This window comes from Arctopsyche grandis, chromosome 6 (assembly GCF_051622035.1).
Source record: "Arctopsyche grandis isolate Sample6627 chromosome 6, ASM5162203v2, whole genome shotgun sequence".
Classification (NCBI taxonomy): Eukaryota; Metazoa; Arthropoda; class Insecta; order Trichoptera; family Hydropsychidae; genus Arctopsyche; species Arctopsyche grandis.
In genome coordinates this window covers 3,570,232-3,592,427 of record NC_135360.1, presented here as the reverse complement: position 1 = coordinate 3,592,427, position 22,196 = coordinate 3,570,232, and the positions used below count along the sequence as shown (strand labels likewise).

At 32.4% G+C, this 22,196-nt stretch overlaps 4 protein-coding genes and 1 long non-coding RNA gene across 8 annotated transcripts in view; 1 reads left to right on the top strand and 4 right to left on the bottom strand.

Annotated features, from left to right (window-relative positions):
- The window catches only part of LOC143913565 (transmembrane emp24 domain-containing protein 1-like), a 138,479-nt gene extending 135,462 nt beyond the window's left edge, over window positions 1-3,017 (top strand). The window contains exon 6 of the transcript XR_013260721.1: window positions 2,934-3,017. The gene's annotated coding sequence lies outside the window, so the exon portion shown is untranslated. The remainder of the gene's footprint in view (window positions 1-2,933) is intronic.
- Window positions 3,018-4,657: 1,640 nt separating this feature from the next.
- On the bottom strand, window positions 4,658-7,447 carry LOC143913817 (uncharacterized). The gene is made up of 2 exons (XM_077433832.1): window positions 7,148-7,447; window positions 4,658-7,062 (listed from the first exon to the last, which is right to left on the bottom strand). The coding sequence occupies exons 1-2, from the start codon at window positions 7,342-7,344 to the stop codon at window positions 6,846-6,848; spliced, it is 414 nt and encodes a 137-aa protein (XP_077289958.1). The 5' UTR covers window positions 7,345-7,447; the 3' UTR covers window positions 4,658-6,845.
- A 3,792-nt stretch (window positions 7,448-11,239) lies between these two features.
- Window positions 11,240-14,430, bottom strand: LOC143913517 (kelch-like protein 23). The gene is made up of 11 exons (XM_077433362.1): window positions 13,759-14,430; window positions 13,542-13,683; window positions 13,325-13,464; window positions 13,066-13,241; window positions 12,804-13,001; window positions 12,573-12,734; window positions 12,342-12,497; window positions 12,114-12,271; window positions 11,826-12,045; window positions 11,563-11,734; window positions 11,240-11,489 (listed from the first exon to the last, which is right to left on the bottom strand). Exons 2-11 carry the CDS (start codon window positions 13,652-13,654, stop codon window positions 11,362-11,364), a joined length of 1,623 nt encoding a protein of 540 aa, XP_077289488.1. The 5' UTR covers window positions 13,655-13,683; window positions 13,759-14,430; the 3' UTR covers window positions 11,240-11,361.
- Window positions 14,431-14,496: 66 nt separating this feature from the next.
- LOC143913586 (uncharacterized) lies at window positions 14,497-18,165 on the bottom strand. Of its 3 annotated transcripts, XR_013260732.1 has the most exons (8): window positions 17,970-18,165; window positions 16,608-16,745; window positions 15,499-15,558; window positions 15,391-15,423; window positions 15,258-15,311; window positions 15,110-15,163; window positions 15,015-15,047; window positions 14,497-14,912 (listed from the first exon to the last, which is right to left on the bottom strand). It is a non-coding gene; the product is annotated as an uncharacterized LOC143913586 (long non-coding RNA). The 3 variants fall into 3 exon arrangements; XR_013260731.1 differs by lacking the exon at window positions 17,970-18,165 and having other exon boundaries at window positions 14,497-14,942; XR_013260733.1 differs by lacking the exon at window positions 17,970-18,165 and having other exon boundaries at window positions 14,498-14,931.
- On the bottom strand, window positions 17,693-19,630 carry LOC143913580 (uncharacterized). 2 transcript variants are annotated; one of them, XM_077433461.1, is made up of 8 exons: window positions 19,425-19,630; window positions 19,264-19,296; window positions 19,119-19,167; window positions 18,934-18,987; window positions 18,827-18,859; window positions 18,435-18,741; window positions 18,245-18,328; window positions 17,693-18,165 (listed from the first exon to the last, which is right to left on the bottom strand). In XM_077433461.1, exons 1-6 carry the CDS (start codon window positions 19,534-19,536, stop codon window positions 18,693-18,695), a joined length of 330 nt encoding a protein of 109 aa, XP_077289587.1. In that variant the 5' UTR covers window positions 19,537-19,630; the 3' UTR covers window positions 17,693-18,165; window positions 18,245-18,328; window positions 18,435-18,692. The 2 variants fall into 2 exon arrangements, with proteins under 2 accessions (XP_077289587.1, XP_077289586.1); XM_077433460.1 differs by having other exon boundaries at window positions 18,086-18,162; window positions 19,425-19,627.
- Between the last annotated feature and the right edge of the window lie 2,566 nt (window positions 19,631-22,196).

The window sequence follows — 22,196 nt, the reverse complement described above, 5'->3', positions numbered from 1 at the left end:
AAGAAAAAGAAAAAAAAATTTAAAATGAAATATAAAAGAAAAATACACATACATTCATATACTACAAAATAAATTACATTATATTAAAAAAATATTTAAATAAAATAGATTTCATGTTATATTTACTAACAATGAATAAATCGACCATGGACAATTCGTTTCCAACTCTGTTCAGTCTCAACATAGCTGAGTTTAATGAGTAATTAGTGGTAAACCTGGGCATATCAAAAAGATGGTTACATCTAATTGATCTACCCGGCACATGGAAGCACACTAAACTCACCAAGTCAGAGCATTTAATAGTGCCATTAAGAAGACCACACAGAACTGAAATATCGTTAATTTTCCTTCTGTCATATAATTTTAGCAAATTAAGTTTCCTATAAATAATAACGTTACTGACATAATGATTATGACTTTTAAAAAAATTAAATTTGATGAATCTAATGAACTTTATTTGCACTGACTATTATGTTAATTTGTTTCATTAAATAAGGAGACCAAATGGTAGAATTGTACTCTAATTGGTTTCTAACCAGAGTGGTGTATAAAATTTTAATCGTATTTACATTTTTGAAGTGAGTACTATTTCTTATTAAGAAACCAAGTGTTTTGATGGCATTTTTTGTGATAAAATTTATATGAGAATTAAAAGTTAATTTGTCGTCAAAAATAACTCATAGATCTTTAATTAGCGATGATGATGGAAATGATTCATTATTTATATGATAATTATAAATAATTTTGTTATTTGACCTACTGAACCTGACAACAGAACACTTCTTAATGTTTAAATATAATTTATTAAAAGAACACCAATCGTTTAATGAGTTTAAATTAGTTTGTAAAGTAGCACAATCGTTAGTGTCTTTTATACATTTAAATATTTTTAAATCGTCTGCAAATAAGAGCACTTTAACATCATTAAATATATTTATAATATCATTTATAAAAATATTGAATAGGACTGGTCCCATGTGAGATCCTTGGGGAACGCCACTAGTTGGATTAAAGGAGTAAGATTTAGAATGGCCGATTTTAACTAATAATGATCTATTGGACAAATAGCTCCGAAACCAGTTTAGTAATACACCGCTGATTCCGATACTGTTTAGTTTATATAATAAAATCTCAATATCAACTTTGTCAAATGCTTTACTGAAATCAGTGTAAATTGAGTCAACTTGCAATTTAACAGATAAGGCACTAGAAATAAAATTTTCATATAATAATAAATTGGATAAGGTAGATCTACCAGAAATAAAACCATGTTGTTGTGGAATAATAATGTTATTAATGAAAGGAATAAATTCGTCTAATACTAAACTTTCAAAAAGTTTTGGAATAGTTGATAGTTGACAGATGGCTCTATAGTTCATTACATTATGTTTATCCCCATTTTTATGAAGAGGCATTAAATAGCCAGACTTCCAAGAATTGGGAAATATACCAGTGGAAATAGATTGATTAAAGAGATTAAAAAGAGGATAAGTTAATACATTGGCACAATTCTTGATAAAAATTGGGGGTATGTTGTCAGGACCTGCAGATTTAGATATATCTAAGGCATTTATTTTGTTAATCAATTTTTTAATAGATATATTTATAGAATGTAAAGGTGAAATCAGGACATTATTATTTACAATGCTATAATTAGAATTATTGTTGTTTTTGACATAGATCAATTTGAAAAAATCAGCAAAAAGATTGACTGAATCATTAGTATTGTCAACAAATTTACCGTTAAGTTGAATGTTTTCTGGTATATATGTTTTATTGTTGTTTAATTCTTTAGTAAATGACCAAAAATATTTGGAATTTGAATCAATGAATGATTCTGTTTTTTTAATATAAAGTTTAAAACATTTGGATATATGTAGTTTACACAAAGCTCTTAGTTTTTTGAATTCAATATATATGTGTGTAGAGTTATAAATTTTGAATAATTTGTGCACACTTTTTTTTTATGTATTAGGTTTTTTAATTCGGGACTAAACCATTTTGGAAAAAAAATGCAACTTATTTTTATATTGAGGAACATGGTTGTATATACAAGAGATTAATAATCCATTCAGCATAATGACTTTTGATTCAAAGTTAATGTTATCGTTTAAGAACGACCAATTAGTGACATTTAATTGGTTCATGATTTCGTTATAATCGGCTCTGTGAAAATCAAAAATATTTTGCTGAATTAAAGGTAGATTAGTAGATTTATTTAAAGTAATAATAATATCTAGGGGTGGATGATGGCCATCCACTGGAGATAGAACATCATGAGATTTCATAACGTTAGTGTTTTTGAAATTGGAATTATGTTTGATTAATGTGCAATAAATAAGTTTGTGTACGATTTTATAGATGTCGCATTGATTTGCGAGTTTTTCAGTGTCTCGTAATTCAGTTACTTATATAATGAATAAAAAATGCTGCCATATTTGTAATTGGCCAGGAAGGCGCATTGGGGTTGCCTGTAATGCCTTCCTGGTATGTGTTGTCATAAAATAAATAAATATGAGTATTTGCACTGGATTAAAGCTGCACAAATGTGTCATTTACTGAAAGATATATCCTTATGAAACATACGAGACGCGACTCATATTCATAGTAGAGTAAATCCATACACATATGATGTATAATTTGTCTAAAATCTTATGTTCAAACATCTTCCCTTGCAAGGCGTTTCAAGTCTCAACTAAATGCGACATTTGTTCAAAATCATTTTCTCACTAATCTTATCTTGTACACAAGAATATTCATAGTGAGATAAAGCCACACAAATATGATATTTGTGTGAAATTGTTCGCTCAAAAACGTGTCCTTGTGGGTCATATGTATGCCCGCGGCAATAAATATAGCGAACAAGCCCTGTATGCGGCACCTTTTTCGCGAATTTGGCAATCGAGTTTTCGACCTTAAATACAGAATCGTAGTTTTGGATTAATTGTCAAATAATCATTCTTCATAATTGTATGAAGACGTGACGTCACATAAACGAGGTTTCAGTATGGTTCCACAAAAAACTAATTTTTGACTGGTATATATTCATTTTAAGCAAATTGAATAGATGGCATTCAACTCTCAGTAATATATTCAACCAATTTTGAACCTTAATACAGTTGAAATAGGCGCATATAAGCCTCAAAATCCCGTGCAAAGTTCAGAAATTCTATGGAAGACAGCTGCGCTACAGACTTGTCGCGCAAAGCTTCCATAGAAGACGGGCAAACGGTTAAGAGAAAACCAAACTTTTGTGAAAAACAAACAAAAAAGGGGTGACCAAACTTTTTTTAAACAACAAAATCAGATGAAGTCAGAAAAAAAAGAAAAAATATTAACATCATTTTTGGGCTATAAATGATTTCAAATATGATAATATTTTGACTAGGGTAAACAGCCTTTTTTTAATCAAAAAATTTCTTCAAGTTGAAAATAAAATTTAAAAATATTCCTATAGTTTTTATGCTATAAATGATGACTAGTCACCGAAGCCTGAGGGGGCCGTGTATTGTTCAAAGGCTGTAAATGCATTGTTAAAGGTTTGCCAAACCTTTTTTACAAAGGATTTACAACAATGGAACAATGGATAGCACTGTGACTATCCTACCTCTAATGATGACAAAATTTAAAATGAAATAGTTTTTTGGAGTAGGGTAACCAAACTTTTTTTTTAAAGCTAGAAAACATCTAAAAGTATTACTATCATCTCTGTGATATAAACTATTGCAAAATTAAAAATATGATAATTTTTTGACTAGGGTAACCAGGCTTTTTATACAAAAATTTTTTTCGAGTTGGAAATAAAATTTAAAAGTCTTAATGCTATAAATACTGCAAACTTAAAATATTATTTTTGAGACAGGGCTTACCAATCTTTTCATACAACAATTTTTAAAGTGTAAAAACAATCAATATAATATGTAAGTAATGTTTATTGACATGAATGTTTAACTTTAAGCGAGAAAAAATCCAAAAATATTCCCATCGTTTAAATGCTTTCAATTATTCTAAAATTTAAAATAAAATACTATAATTTTTTGACTACAGTAACCAGCCTTTTTTATACAACAAAAAAAATATTAAAATATTCCCACCGTTCTTATACAAAATTTAAAATAAAATAGATTTTCAAAATAAATTTGATTGTTTTGTCAATTAAAAAAATTCGTTGTATAAAAAAGTCTGGTTACCCTAATAAAATTTATATTATTTTAAATTTTAATCATAAAGATGATGGGAATATTTTGAGATGTTTTCTGACTTAAAAAAAAAGCTGTTGTATAACAAGGTTGGTTGCCCTAGTCAAAAAATCTATTTTATTTTAAATTTTGCATAGGGACGATGGAAATATTTTTCAATCTCGCTACAAAAATTTTGCTGTATAAAAAAGCCTGGATACCCTAATCAAAATTTATAATTTTTATATTTTAAATAATATTTTTTATAATAATAAATATTTTTAGATGTTTTCTCGCTTTAAAAAAAATGTTGTATAAAATGGATGGTTACCTTAGTCCAAAAAATTATTTTATTTTAAATTTTGTCATCATTCATAGGCCATAGCATAAAAACAATGAGAATATTTTTAGATTTTATTTACAACTTGAAAATATTGTTGCGTAGGGGTGGGTGGAGGATCCAAGTAAAAGGCCAAAGTCGTTTCACAGCATTTATTGGTGATTAAGGAGATACACGCACTGGCAGTGCTCCGTCCAGAATGTCTTGATAGTACCGCCTTATAACGGATAGGTCTCTCAGGGCATCTTCAACGTCCGATTTGATTTCCTATTGTTATGGTCACGTACTAGATGTCCGCTGTGGGTTCTGAGAACTCTACCGGAATGTGACTCCGAGTTACCGCTACTCCCGCTAAGTGCATTCTGGGGATATAATCCTCGAAACCAATTATAACGATCACACAGTCTCTGGGATGCTACTCGGCCTAATCCGATTGCACTTACTCGGCCTAATCCGAGTGTACGTAACAATATATTTTTTATAAAAAAAGGCTGGTTTGCAATCATTTATACAGATTTTTTACCTCAAATAAAATATTTTGATCTTGTATGATCTCATTTAATCTGATCGATGGGCCTGCAAGCAAATTCCTGGGGGAACATATAATCTTAGAACATAATCATATCATAGAACATGAATGTAAGTAATTAAAAATATGGTTTGTACGTTCAACCAGCTCACTCACTTCTGGGGTATGGTGGATGCTGGTGTTGTCTAACACTAACCATACTTTTTCAAGATTATTACTTAATCTTTCAAGAATGTCGCAAAAAATAAATAATTAATTGTGGAGTGCTGAATAATTTCATGCCATGCATATCCATAATAAATAAAAAAGTTAGACAATCACCGAATCAAAATTGTTAATGCATTTACATAAAAAAAACAGTTTGAGAAAAATTCTTGGAAAATAAATTTTATGACCTCTTAAAAATAGTTGCCTTTTTGAAAACCAAAATATCGCTTTACAAAAATGCAAGTTAAAGAAACACTGGATCTTTAAAAAATTTAAAACACAGATGATACTGTTCTCAAAGATTCACTAATTGATTTGGGATACTAAAAAAATATACTTATACTTTACAGTTAATTTAAATTAAACCCAAAAATCCTATTTAAACATTATCCTAAGCAACTATTTATTATTCCGAAGTTATCACAAATTGTCTCAGTTTCAAATGTGTGAAAAATGATTTTATTCTTCACATTTTTGTAATTTTGATTTTCCATGGTCTGTCTATTACTGTCCACTACTACAAACTTCAGTTTTATGCTATTTTTATATTCAAAGGCTATTCGGATGACATTTACGTAATTTATTATTTTTTAACATTAATTCGCGTACTTCAGTTTAAAATCCCTCGTTTTAATTTTTAGATGTTTGCAGAGTAATATAATGAACACTATTTCAAAATATCACTACAATACGATCATTATTCTAGAAGTAATCAAATGCACAAAAAGGGCTTTTTTTCTATTGAAACTGAAATCGGCCCGGATTCTGGTGAAAATAGTCGCACGCATTTCCGGACATATTAAGAATATATTATATTATGCGAATATATTAAGTCATAGATATGAAGAATCATTTCCTCCTATCAAAATACAATCTTTTTTGTCTGAAAATAAAGGAAATTTATTGCAAAGTGAAATAGATAAATTGAATTTAAATTGTATGAATTGCTATAAAAAATCGAAGGAATATTTGAATTAATGGACTAATTTTTCAATAATGCTTTCTCAAATGGTCAGAATATTTCAAAACAAATACTATTGAGTTTCATTCGGAATTATTAAAAATTTGTCAATTTTTTTTGCAATACCTGACCAGAATGCCAATGTCGAAAGAATTTTTTCCACGATTGGCGAACAGTGAACCAAAGAAAGAAATATGTAGGTTGAAAATTTCTACTGTCCGGGGTATTTTGAGCGTAGTATGTATATAATTACAAAAATATTTCATGTTTAGAATTTTATACAGAAATAAAAGAAAATAAGAAACTTTTGCACCAAATTAGCAGTGTAGATAAATATAACAGAGATGATGAAATTGTGAATGAGAATGAACATGATTAAATTCAACAATTCATTTTTAAGCGCACTTTTCATGTTCCTGTTCTTAATATTAACTATTATTATGTACATATATGTATGTGCCGGTTATTATGAAATTGGAATAAGTCATAATATTTCATTTGTAATTGGACTTTTGCATAAATTTGTTAACTCGTGAGTTAATAAGACTAAATATCTATGGTTAATAAATCTGAGATCTGTAAACCACGACAAGTCCCGGTCTACCGGGAAGTTAATAGTTAACAATTAACTTAGTTCAAGTTGGTCACGACCCCCATAACCGAGGAAGCGGCGCGGCGAATGAAAAGAGATCTAAAAAATGTCAATGGCACCATACAGAGAGTTTGAAGATCGGAGGCCTTGAGGAATGGAAGAATTCGGTTATGCCGCGGTTCTTGCCTGAGGAATATGAAATAGGGGACGATGGCGGGTTCAAATAAAACTCTCCAGAGCATGAAGGCTAATCTCCTATAAAATAGAATAAACTGAATAGAATGAAATGAATAAAATAGACTGGTATGAAACAAAACCTCGAAATATAGAAAATAAGTACTTGATTAGAGCAACACTTCTCCTGAGTTCAAAATAAGTGTAGCCGATCATACCCATAACAAATCTTGTAGGAAATAAATATGGGCAAGTCCCATAATGCTCCTTATAAAGAAGCCGGAGAAAGCGTCTTTGGATAAGCTCAAGCTTAATAGACTGACTTTTGGCTGGAGGACTCCAGATCTTGGATGCGTACTCCATGATACTTCTCACCAAAGGATTGTACAACAGCCTCAGAAATGCCAGGAATTGCGAAAAACAATCCCTAGCATCCTTGAAGCTGAGCAACACACAGAATTAATATGATTGGAGAACCTGAGGTCATTCTGAAAAGCAACTTATACATATATTGGTATATGATATGAACTGATACTAAAATGATGGCTTTGCGTTATCACTCGAACAAAATATTGCTGTTACTACTTGAATACAACATAATATCTAATACATACAATCACATTTAAAAATGTTGTGTCTAACAGAGACTCCAAGGTCAATAATAATACGTATATGCATAATGTTGTCTATCCATTAGATCTCATATAAAATTATCTTTTTAATGTTATGTTCTTAACAAACGGAAAACTACAATTTTAAAATCATTGATCATAGTACATATGTAGTATAATACATAGTACATAAGAATGTACAAGATCTTTTTTTAGTTTGTCATAAGGCCCGAAGTTATTTTTCCCAGAGCATATATATATATGTATATATATATACATGTATATATTTTTGGCAAAATTCCAAACATACCATTACTAACAAGTACGTTTTATCATCATCAATATGAACAGCCATTAAAGCTTTGAGGAAGTCTTTATCACCACCCATCATCATGGGACGTGAAGTACTATTAAAATGCTCGCAAATTGTATCGCTACAATCTTGTAAAGCACTTCCCGAATTTATGTGCACGATTTTATAGGGAACTAGTGTTTTTACACGGCTTCGCTCGGTATTTGTAATATAAACCGCTTAACATGGCCAATCTAATATGTAGTAAACATTAAACAAAATAATCTCTTGATAATTACAAAATATAAAATAACATATTCCCATTTTATAGAAGAGTTTGTAAACATCACTGCTCGTATGTTTTTGTTTTGACGTATTTGGCCGTAACAATCGAAGAAAAGCGAGATTCAGATTGATTTTTTTTCAATCTTTTTTGGCAATATGTAATTATATTTATTTAATATTAAAGTAACTAAATAAACTGTGAAAAATGAATGAAAATACTAGTTTATAAAAGGATTGATTTTATAAAGTTTTTTATCATTTTTGTAATATCGGTGCCCGGGGGGTCGGGGGGGGGGGGGGGGGGATTAAAATATCCGAATTAATCTGGCAGCCCTACCCCAGGAGGATCCCCAAATATTAATATGTATATATATTTTAAAGATTATGTGCATTATCGGTGTCACTGTGTCGATTTTAGTTAATAAATTTTGCCAATTTATAACGAACAAAGAAATCAAAGGGGGATCCGAGGGGGGTTCCATGCCTCCCCCCCTACCTTGGACGAATTTACTTTCATAAAGTGGAATAATAGGGGAGATGGGTGGATGAAATAAGATAAATGTAGCTTTAGCACTTTGAAGTCTAAGAAGGCACGATGTGACAGCAGCGATCTTATTACAAAATTTAGCGTCGCAGTAATTCAAAAGCCCTTGTTAGAAGCTTCTCATCAAGTGGCATAACTGTATGCTAAGGAAATAGCCGAGGAATTGGTAAAACAATGTGTATAGTAATAATTGCTAAATTTATATTAGGTTCTGAAGCACGAAAGGAAATTCGGCACGTTCCGTTATTGAACAATGTGTGCAATCGCGCAATCAAGATTTCAGTGATAATATTTTACTGTAAGTAGTAAAAGATGTCAAAGCCAGTCCTGTAAAAGAGAGTATACAACTAGACGAGTCGACTGATGTTGATGATTGCAGTCGGCTGTTGGTGTTAATTCAATACATAAAGTAAAAATAAGTTGAATGCATTGAATGAATAGAGTGAAAATAAATGGCAAAAATATTTGAATTTGAATTTAAAAAGTGAATTCACTTGTTTGTTTTCATTCGATTTCAGTCGAAGAAAAATGGTCGAACCTCACGCCAATTTGATCGCGAATTTTTAACGTTTCAATTCATTATCAATTAAAATCAATCAATATGTCGTTCGCGAATAAACCCAAAAATCAATTAAGTTGTGACATTAAGTGACTTTTTTATAATAACTTTCCTTCGCGTGTGAAAAACCAATTAATTTTTTATTGTTAGTGAATTTGAATTTCAAAATTAATTTTTATAATTTAATCGAAATCAAATATCAGTGTTTGTTAAATTATGTGCAACGTTTTCAAGTGTATATTGAAGAAGATGATCCGCAAATGCTTTTAAGCTACTGCTATGGAGACTACATCCAGCTGCTGAATATTAACCTTGTTTTATATTGCTGTGCAAATTCGTTTGTATCATGTTTGCTAATTTTGCATTACACACGTTTTATTAATTTTTATATACTTACAATTTAAATCGTAGCCATCTCACTCCAGTTTCGTTCAAAATGTCATGACACCTTTAGCCGTATAAAACCAATTCACTCTACCGTGCGAAAAAAGAAATACCAATTCTTTAAGTGAAAATCCAAATAATTCAAATTTGTATGTGAAAAAATACACTATTACATTTCAGAAGCGCTGGTATAAAGACAATTAAAGGAAATATTTTGATTACTTTGAATAAATAATTACGAAAATATAAAAATAAAAAATATGTAAATAATTGAGAAACGTTTCTTGAAATGGTTGACAATTACTGAAAACATAGATGAATAAAATTATCCCATAAAAATACTATTAAACTTAATAAAAGTGTGAAAAACCATCTTAAAATCAGTCGAAAATCATTGAAAACACAAAAATGTGTATTCATCAAATTTTTTTATCGGAGAATCTCTGGTACTACAAACCGTTTGAGAATAACTGGAATTTAATAAACGGACGGAAATCTGTGAAATCATTTGAATTTGTAAAGTTACATTATTTGGAAATTAACTTTAGGATAAAAACATATTAATAAAATAAAAGTTTCAGAGCCACTGACATTAACATATTGATTATTTCTCATAAAAGTTAACAAATTTCACAATTCGATAAAAACCACGATATAACAGAATAAAAGTGTAAAAGTATTTGAGAAACCTTCGTAAAATCATTTGAGAGCCGTTGGAATGCAGCAAATTGCAAAAACATATATGAAATTCATCTTGATTTTTAAATAAAAGTAATAATTATGAAAAGTTTGAGAATCACTTAATGAATAATGGAAAAGTATTATTTAATCGACGAAAAGTGTGAAAAATATTTGAGAGCCACTGTTTGAAATAAATTTAAAGAAATAGACAGAATTTATTTTCAATTTCGATATTATTTAAACAAGAAAAATTATTAGAAATTGTAACACCACGTTTTCCCATCGTCCCCTAGGGCAACACTCGCCCTTATTTCGAGTGGCAACTCAGAAAAACCTCATAGGCGCGCGCGCATGTAGAGCGCGCTGTCTCTTACCCGCGAACTCTCGTCGAAGAAACATCTCTCCTGTGCACGTCTCCAGGGGGAGACGGGGCCGAGAGATTCACCGCCATCAGTGCTGAAGAACCGCCACGAGGTCGAGTGTAGCATCACTCCCTCCCCTGAGTTCCAGCCCAACTTCCCCTGCATTCCTCACGCCGTTTCCGGAGAAACCTCAGCCGTGAGACGACGAGGAAGCTGTTATCAACGCACACGACTTGCCGTCAGGAACCTCCCCGACTATATACATTTATACAAATATCCCAAGGTTAGTCCACGTTTCCACCTAACTTGACTCATTGGAAGAATAACGAGATATCACGCCCTCTGCATAAAGACGCGCGTAATATCGTTCATTACAAAATGAAATATAACATTTCTGGATTGAATTGAATTGAATTCATTTTTATGTATATGTTTTTGATTTTGGCTTCTGATTCTCTGATTTTTCAGTTCATTTAGATAATATTAATTATTCATGAGTAAATAAACATTAAATATTGACGGAAAAATAAAATATATTTTGAGAAGTTGTTGCATATTATGTATTTATTCAAACATTTGGATAAATTAAAAATTCAAAAAGTACATTTAATGATTATTTCAAAATACATTTTTTTCAAATAATACAAAAAAACTGCAGTCGATCAAATAATCGAATCATATGGAATGACAATTGCAACTGCACGAGATCTCGTTCTGCTCAGACTTGTTGAAGCTTTCCAAGATATGTTCGTCTCGTCGTATTCCCAAACATCACTTTTATCGAATCCACCTGAAAATCAAAACAATAAATTAATTCTACATTCGAGACCCATAAATCCAAATTAAGTTGTAAAAAAACTCACCCATGCTAAACAGTTTATTTTGGAAACAGCCGAGACTAATTGCGTATGCAGCTTGCGGTAGTTTGATGAATGCAGTCCACACATTTGCATTCGGATCGTAATGCTCCACACTGTCTAAAATAGAAGAATCATATCCACCAGCGACGTAAAGTTTTCCTTTGAATGCGACGCTCTAAAATGGTGAAATCAAAATTTAGTTAATTTTATTTTGGAGAGTTGTATATTATTTGCGATAGTTGTGAATAAAATTAATTGATGTTCACCGAATGATTATATCTTCCCTGAATCATCTGAGCGCGGTAAGTCCAAGAATTGGTCTCCACTGAATACATCTGCACTTTATTCGTGGATATGGTTTTTCCGTTTTCATTTGTACGCCCACCTGTTATGTATATTTTATCGGCGATGACAGAAGCACTCTGATTACTAACTGCCACCAACAATGGAGCAATGATCTCCCAATCCCCAGTGTTGCTGCTCCACCTAATCGAAATCAATAATCGTCAACTTCTCTTTCAGTCGATCTGATGAAATGATTGCAATTTAATCACCTTTCCACTGAAGATAAATGGCCATTATCATAACCACCAATGGCGTAAACATCCGTGGACGAACCGCGCCGAAGTGTCACTGCTGAGAACAAATGACGAGCTTGATTTAATGGCTTCAATGGCTTTTTCTCGCCGCTTTTCAAATCGATGTATTCCACCTGAAAACAAATAAATTGGTTATATTCCGATTTCTCTAAGCAGCTACTTCGCAACACCGGAAAACTTTACTGAAGTCACTGATTTATCTAAAGAATTCTTTCCGCCGATGATAAGGATCCAATCTCCCATGAGGACAGACGCAAACAATCTTTTATTTATTCCAATATTTTTGGATAGAGTCCAACTGTTCTTTAATCCGTCAAATATATCGATGGTGTTTGCCGTCTGAAAACACGTTATGCAATAAAATAATTAATTTACAATCCAATCAAAATATTATACTTGTGATACAAAACTCACATCAATATCCCATCCCCCAACCAGTGCCATTTTTTGTATTATTCTACGAGGGGTCTCTCTTGGGACGAAAGATTTATCATTCTTGTTTATAATTTCTTGTCTAATAGTGGTCATACACTCTGCACACGAAAGACAAAACGTCATTACTTCGTTGACGATAAACTGAAAATATAACACATTATTCGAATGATTTTTATCACTAAACTGCAACATTCATTTAATTTCAAATACCTCCAACGGCAGCAAGAATAACCTCACGAATCTCATCAGCTGTGCCAAGTCACTTGTACGGTTCGCATCATCATGATTTACCCACAATTTCACAGCATTGAATACGCTTTCTTCGGAAGGCACCAACAAATCATTCGATTTCAAGATTTCCATCACGTTGAAGAGCGGCAGATTGAGAAAACCTTGAGTTTTGTGCAGCTGAAACAGAAGTGGAATTGAAAAATATTTAAATGACATATTTTTTTATATAATCAACACTCACCGTCTCGAAGTTTTCCAGAGTCAAATCCATTGCCTTTTTTAGTAATTCGGAATCTTCTGTTGATTTCAAAACGTTCAGACAATTAGATTTATTGACTGTTTTAAATTGTGGTGGAATGTTCACTTCCAGTCGGTTGGCTAGCTCCAGTAATTTCTTGCGGTGTTTGTCTCCTATGTCTAAAATTATATTTAAATGATTGCATTTAATGACGAAATCTCGTATTTGAAATTGATTATTTTAGATATTTTTGAACTCGTACTTATTTCTCCAGTGTAACAATACTTTAGGATTGCATCGATGACTTCGTCGTCATATTCTGAAAAGACGTCATTCAATAGATTTTCTTTTGTCATGAAGATTTCGCTGCACGCCATTAGGACGACCAAGTGCGCTTGGATTCTGCAATTATGAAAAATTATAATTAAACTGACAGAACAATTTGGATTTTAAATAATTTTGGATTCGAATTAAGATACTCTCGGCCTCGAACTGCAAATAAGGTGTCGCATTTCTTATTTTGTTGGAAGGCCTCATACAAATACTCCACTCGTTTTGCAGCAAAATCAGGCTTCGCCTTCACTAGATACATCTTGTTTCTGATTTTCTCTTAGATTTCTCCTGAAAAACAAGATTGAAAATTATATAAAAAGACAATATAACTATAAGTGCTAAGCAAAATAAAGTTCGACTTACCAATTGGAAAGATTAGCAGCGAATGATGTGAAGTACTGTCGTTCTGCGGTTTTATCTCGATAGATAAGGATATCTCAACCCTTTCGTTGCATTGAAACGTATATTAATTATTTACTGAAGTTAATTATTTCTCATAAATGCCATGACAGGTGACCAACATACGGGGAATATATAATTGAACTTTAGTTAAGATCAGGGCTGTGGAGTCAGACTCCGACGTTTTGCTATGATTCCATTCGGACTCGAATATTATAGTATGATCGACTTTTCTTGCCAATGCATAAAATTATTAAAAATTAAATTTATTTTCGATATTTAAAATATAAAAAAAATTAAAGGAATTAAAAAAAACCACTAAAAATTACAAAAATATCAAATAGTGATGGCTAAAATTAATAATTTGAACAAAGATGTTGTGTCTTGATTGCTATTTGAATTGTGATCTATGAAATTACTTGATCTATGAACTTACATGTAAAGGGTTAGCACTTGATTATTTACCCGGATGTGGCATTATACTACACAAAAACATGTTTTTACAATAATAACGAAAAACCGCATGGAAATAACCACTCATACGATATTAAAATAATCGTCTTCTCACAGATAAAACACATTTTGAAATTAAAATTAAGATCATCGATAATAGAATTCGACAAACTAGTCAAATCCGCCATGCATATTTTGCACTCAAAAGGAATAAAATCTAAAGTAAGCAATTAATAAGAATTATGTATTTAACCGAAAAATGTATTTTCTTCAAGATATGTAATTTCAATGATAGTGGAAAAACCGCACAAAAAAACAACTGATTATTGAAAATAGCATCAGAATTTTTGCTACTGGTTTTAGCTCTTATCTATAATATTATATTATATACTAAATGCATTGCTCCAATGCTAACTCATTTTATTTTCGTTTATAAACACGAAAATTCGAACTGGAGATTTTAAATAATGTGTATTAAATTTTAGGTCCACTCTTAAGTTTTTGGATTCAATTATCTCATAAGCCGCTTAACGGATTGGGATGAATCGTAAAAGTTATGATAGATAAAAGTTATGATAGCCCTTTCAAAAACGTATTACTGACGCTAACATATCTGGTAGTTATTGTATATCTATATATTTAAATGAAAGGAGCAGGAAAGAAACCTGCAAAGATCAAAAAAATCTGAGCTGAAACTGAAATTACAGCTCAGAATTGATAATGTTATGGGAATAATATACATATGTATGTTAATCGGTGTGACTTACTCAGTTATTGAGGACGCAGCCTCTCCATTGGACCTGAAAGTAAAGTGATTGTAATTGTCTGCCATCGATATATAATATTAGCAGTTACTACTTACATTTCAAATAGCATGGCCCAGCCCCTATTTTTGTTTTCAGAACCGCTATCAGAGCTAAAATTAAAATTAATTCGATTAATAACAATATATGTGATTTACTATAAATAATCATACGTATGTATAATAGATATAAGCAGTTACAACTTACGTTCCGTATAATATGATCGAGGTTCCACTTTTTGTTTCGGAATCACATTCTGAGCTGAAATTTATAAGCGATTGAGATTATTAACATATCCAAGAATTGATAATAATGCAGAAACAATATATAAATAACTTACTTGTTTGATGACGTTGGTGTCTCGGTGATGGACCTGAAAGAAAAGTGATTGTAATGATGAATATAGTCAATCATTGCTAAATAATCATACTCGTACATTGAAACTTACATTTCCGATGGCGATGTCGAGCTTCGACTCTTCATTTCCACACCGAGCTGATTTTCCAAACTGAAATTTAAAAGCGATTGCGATTATTTACATATCCGAAAATTGATATTTATTTAAAACTAGCTGAACCCCGGCATGCAATTCCCGTTCCCGTTCCCGTTCTCGTTCTCATATGTGAAAATTGTAAAATGATTTATTTTCTAATAATTATATTTTGTTATCGTTTATAATCAATACAAAACTGTAAATTTTCCAAACAAAGTAACGTTTAGTTATTTTGTTTGTTTATTTATTCTCAATCATTGAGAAGATCGAATTTATTTTTGCCTCTATTGATCAATTTAATAATAAACGTAATCTTTAAATAACCAAAAATATTCACGAGTGATGGCTAAAATGAACAATCTGAGCTAAGATATTGTGTCTGGATTGGTATTGGGATTTCGATTTCTTAAATTTCAAATGATTCCATTGTTAATGCGATATTCATATCTTTTGCAGGAATAATAACAGTTTTTCGAGTTTTTTAAAACGAATTTAGGGTTAAAGGACTAGCGCTAGATTGCTTACACGGATATGACATTAAACCACAGAAAAACATGTTTTTACAATAATAATGAAAAACCGCATGGAAATAACCACTCATCCGATATTAAAATAATCGTCTTCTCACAGATAAAACACATTTTGAAATTAAAATTAAGATCATCGATTATTACCAAAGTAAGCAATTAATAATAATTGATTAATAACCGAAAAATGTATTTTCTTCGAGATATGTAATTTCAATGATAGTGGAAAAACCGCACAAAAAAACAACTGATTATTGAAAATAGCATCAGAATTGTTGCTACTGGTTTTAGCTCTTATCTATAATATTATATTATATACTAAATGCATTGCTCCAATGCTAATTCATTTTATTTTCGTTTATAAACACGAAAAACGGATTGGGATGAATCGTAAAAGTTAAGATACATAGGTTGCATATACATACACACATATAATATGTATTAGTATAATATTCTTTAAATATTATTGTCAATTATTGTAAATTTTATGTCAAAATTAAAAATCCCCAAATTCTGCGATCATAAAAAAAATATTACTTTTAAACAAACCAGCACTCCTGGAACTGCCAGGATCGGAAGGTGGAGGAGGGTCGATCACGATGTTAGTCCTCGGAGTCGGTGCTCCCACACCAGATGTAGACGGAATATCTTCATTGTCTTCTGAGGCCATCACACCTGAAAATAAACAAATAAAATCATGTAATTGATGAAGTATTGTCACATAAGCTCAAATAGAGCGGACGTTGAAAACATGTTAAAACGATTCCATGATTCTTTTTTTTTCAGTATATGATGATCAGTTATGACTAAAGACACGTATTTTGGGCACTTTGCTATTAATGCTTAATTGATCCTAAAATTAGGAATAGATGCCAATAGATGCTAAATTCGTAAAATACGCGAATAGATGCTAAAATAACAAACAAAAGTGAAATTTGCATAAAATTAATGGACAAATTAGAAGGGTCTTCCTATCCCTTTGCCCATTTATTATGTGAAGAAATTGAGGGGATAAAACAGAGCTTGCAGTTTACCATAGACGGTGATTTTCCTGTCGAAACCAAGCAACTGCTTTTGTCTACTAATGTAAAGAAAAGAAGACAGTTGGAGCTGTGCCTTAAAACTAGACTCGCACTCGAGACTAAATGAGACGAATCTATTCGTCCGAAAATTGAGTAAACTATTCAATCCATCTGTGGCAGGCTCAAAATCTAATATTAATGTTTAAGAAACAGTTTTGCCATTATTTAATGTATTAACAGAGGCTCAATGTATGGAAGGATATCAGCACTTTCTAAGACAATTAATAGAGAATATAAAAACGTAAAAGAGGTTTGTAAAAAGTGAATCCACACCGGATATATTGCTATTATTGATGGCAATAAAAATTAAATATGAAGAGTTTGGTTGTGCAGCTCTAAAATCTATTTGGTGTCCCGTCAATAGTGTGGATGCTGAAAGGTATTTTATTAAATACAATGTAATTGTTACCGATCGTCACACGAATCTTAAAAAATAGTCTCTAGAAATATGCTGCATGTTGAGTTTTAATAAATTTTAATTGGTACTATATTTTTATATTCATATTTTTTGTCTTTGTATTTTTATATTTATGTTTTTTTCAATGTAATTTTAATTCCGAAACATTTTTGAATTTTTTTATTATTTTTTAATTGTTGTGTTGTCTTTAAATTGTATATATGTGTATACATTTTATTAAAATTCATCGAAATTTTTTATTATTTAAAATTAAACTCTTCATAAAAATAGATGCTAAAATTGAAAATTTTTAATGCCCTAAAACGCTAAAATGCAAAATGAAAATGCTAAAATTGACAAAAATAGATGCCCAAAATACGTGTCTCTAGTTATGACTAATTCTGCATCAACACTACTTACAAGACACAAAATCAAACTTCTCGTATTTAATTTTTGAAGCCATTGACAAAAGTCTCTTATTATATAATACATATTGTTGCGTAGGGGTCGGTTCAGGATTCAAATGAAAGGCCAAAGTCGCTTCACAGTATTTATTCAACGATTCAGGAGGTCCACACGAAATACTTTGCTTATTTTTTAGGTTGGGTAATTCCTGCTAGTAAAAATTAAATAAAAACGTTATTAAAATACATTAATTATCGAAGATTTGATTTGAATAAAGAATGTTACTAAACGATTTTATTTTCTTATTATCCTCCTTTGACATTTTCAAAACCTGGTCACCTTAACTAAGAGCTTCTTAAGGCGGAGAGATTTTCCTAAAATAAAGAAAACAGTAAAAGTAATATAACATTATATTAAATCATATTGATGAACTATTGTTTTTAAATATACATATAAATAACAAGTATTACATTTTTTTACCTTTATATGTTGATATTTACGTTTTGAGAAAACTGTGGAAATTTTGATGATAATAATGATGTGTATGCCTGGCAGTCAAAATTCTTTTTTGCACAGGAAATAGCACGGGCAAGGATTTCTGTAGGAAATAATATATGTCTAACCCTTTCAAAAACGCATTACTGACGCTCACATATCTGGTAGTTATTGTATATCTATATATTTAAATGAAAGGATCCGCCGTCGTTTATCGACATGGAAACAATCCAATAGAATTTGTTAGATCAGCATACGATGAAATCCATTTATCCAGCTATCCGAGCTGAAACTGAAATTATAGCGATTATTAACATATCCGAGAATTGATAATATTATGGGAATAATATACATGTGTATGTTAATCGGTGACTTACTCAGTTATTGAGGACGCAGCCTCTCCATTGGACCTGAAAGTAAAGTGATTGTAATTGTAATTGTAATTGTCTACCATCGATAAATAATATAAGCAGTTACAACTTACATTTCAGATCGCATGGCCCAGCCCCGATTTTTGCTTTCAGAATCGCTATCAGAGCTGAAATTGAAAATAATTCGATTAATAACAAATTCAAGAACTGACAATAATACAGAAACAATATATAAATATGTATATGTGATTTACTATAAATGATCATACGTATAATAGATATAAGCAGTTACACTTACGTTCCGTATAATGTGATCGAGCTTCCACTTTTTATTTCGGAATCACAATCTGAGCCGAAATTTATAAGCGATTGAGATTATTAATATATATCCAAGAATTGATAATAATACAGAAACAATAAACATATAAATGTATGTGACTTACTCGTTTGGCGACGTTGGTGTCTCGGTGATGGACCTGAAAGAAAAGTGATTGTAATTAAGAATATTGTCAATCATTGCTAAATAATCATACTCTTCGACTCTTTATTTCCACACCGAGCTGACTTTTGGAAATTAAATTTAAAAGCGGTAGCGATTATTTACATATCTGAGAATTGATAATAATTGATAACGCGTCCAATTCGCAAATTGAGACGTTGCTGTCGCCATTTTCATATCTATTTCCATTTCCACTGCCATCGTTCGCGTTGGCCATTTTCAATTGCTCAAATCAAAATTGATCTTTCAAACTCTTCCAACCGAAACATTGTTATTTTGTCACTTTGACACTTACCCACTCCACTCGTAACGCTTCCAAATCCAACCATTACCTTTTGACTTTTTTTTCCTCTCCTCCGCTTAATTAATTCGCAAGTAGATCCAGAGTCAATTACAAATGCTATCCAAATAGTTTAAATTTTCCTCCAAAGAAAAAAAATTGCTTTAAAAATCCAAAGTAAAAAAAAAAACTATAAATAACGTCAACATTCTTGCATAAACGTAACGTGAAGAGAGGAGGGGGGAGGAATACGATAGTTATAATGGTAATTGGACTATTCGTCACTTTTCCGTGGTCACAAAGACATCTTTTGCCATGAAAATTTGGCACTCAAGTTCTCGTTAGTATGATAGTTATCGTTAACACTTTGTATGCGGGCGATATTTCAATTGCCCATCGCCTGACAGCGGGCGATTTTGATCGAAAAAATCGTAAACTGAAGGAAAATTTCAAAATATTTAAAAAAAAATTTGAAAACTTTTATAAATGTTTTTAAATTGAACATAGCTTTCAAACCTATCGACTGATTTAAATAAAATTAAAATTAAAATTCTAATGATAATTTAGAACCTTATAATCACTCGATTAGTATTCCTAAATAGGGGTGTAGGAATCTAGTCATCGCCATCGGAGAATACATTTCTCACGCTCAACCATTGACGTCATCTCGAAGTCGAAGAACACCTGCATCCATTAAACCAAATCGAGTGGAACGACGCCAAACATTCGAGCATATTCCACCCCCACACACCCATCAGAAGAGACATCAAGTCGAAGAACACCTGCATCCATTAAACTAAATCGAGTGGAACGACGCACATTCGAGAAACGCCCACCCTAAACAACAAACCACATTCCTCGCATAACTTGCACACGTAAACACCACGTGCACTTCTCGGAATCATTCGCCAAACACAGGTCACGTGGATCCCCAAAAACAATATAAAAGGAGGTCCACCCCAAACAACTTCAGTCGACCCACAGCAACAAGAGTCGACCCACAGCAACAAGAGTCGACACACAGCAGCAGACCAGTCAACAGACAGCAGCCACCACGACAGCAGTCGACATCCAGCATCTGAACAGCTACCACTGCACTACACTACGATGGAAGAACACTTGCAACTCAGTCGGATCCAGAGCAACGTCACATTGCAGATCCAGCGGCCCGCACGACACTGTGGCGGCTCGCTTATACGACATGGTCGAGTTTGGTTGCCTTCCTGCGAGTGGGGACCAACCCGGCTGGGTTCGGAGAGCCGCTACTCACTCTGTCTTCAGCTGTCATATAATAAACACGTGCATTAACATGCCAGTCGTCTCATTCGTTCATCCTCCATAACACCAAGTCAACAGCCAATAGCCGTCTCGAGAACAATACGATTCCAGCCGCTTCAACAACATATTTATACACTTGTATATTCAAACAATAAAGTACCTTATTCAAACAAACAGCAGTATTAACTACTAAAACACAGACGAACTCGTCTATAATACATGGCGGACTGGTGGTGAAGAGCCCCTTCACAACTAGATCAGTCCCCATAGGGGTTACAAACAGTGGCGGCTCGTCCATACGCACTGCGGTACTGCAGCACCCCCAAGGAATTTGAGAAAAATTTAATATTATTATGTAGGCATATAGTACAACAAACAATGATCTCACCAGGCCACTGCGACACATATCCTGAAAATCATTTACACGTGTTCGTGGAAACAAAGAAAAAGCATTCATGTGTGGCGCTTGAACCTATAAAACACGCGCCTCGAAAATAGGTTGACACGTGCTTGGTATACACGTGTCTTGGAAACAAAGGAAGCGTATGACCCCATTCTCTTACGGACATCGTCCTGGCTTTGACCCCAAAGCTATAAAACTCTCGTCCTGAGAACACGTGCCCTGGAGAACAAAGAGATCTTTTGCACACGCCACGCTTAGAACTTCCATATATAAACCAACGCAGCAACCTCCACTGGCAGAGTGAGTCTCTGGAGTTCATACAGATCACTTCTCCGAAGAAACCTCTTCGTACATACAATAACCATTGTACCAATTGAACGAAAATAAACGATCCTCTTTCAAACTACACAGCACGTGTTTCGTTAGACCGGGATACGGTCAACATACCTTCCCTGTCTTACACTGATGACCGCCGACTACTAAATTGGCGATCATTACAATTATATACATAAAGCATATCTAAGTTTCCCATCCGCATATCTAAGTTTCCCATCCGAATTTACGCTATTACTACTACTCGCCACCGGTGTCGCGTCGATAGCTCACACACACACTAACAGACATTTGCTTACGTTTTCACATTTGACAGTTGACGTGTGTGTACTCCATAGTGCGGCATATATAATACATTAATGAGTCAGTGTACACTTTTCTTCGAAGCCGTTGATATAGCTGAACACCATCTAACTCCTCTATCATGTCCAACTTTTCTAAATAATACAAACATAACCCCCTGGGTTCCACATCAGATGACGGTTTATCCATAAAGCTTTTTGCCGGGATGGATTTCATTGTATGCTTGTCTAACAAATTCAAGGTGGATCGTTTCCAAGTCGACAAACATTCCCGTGATTGA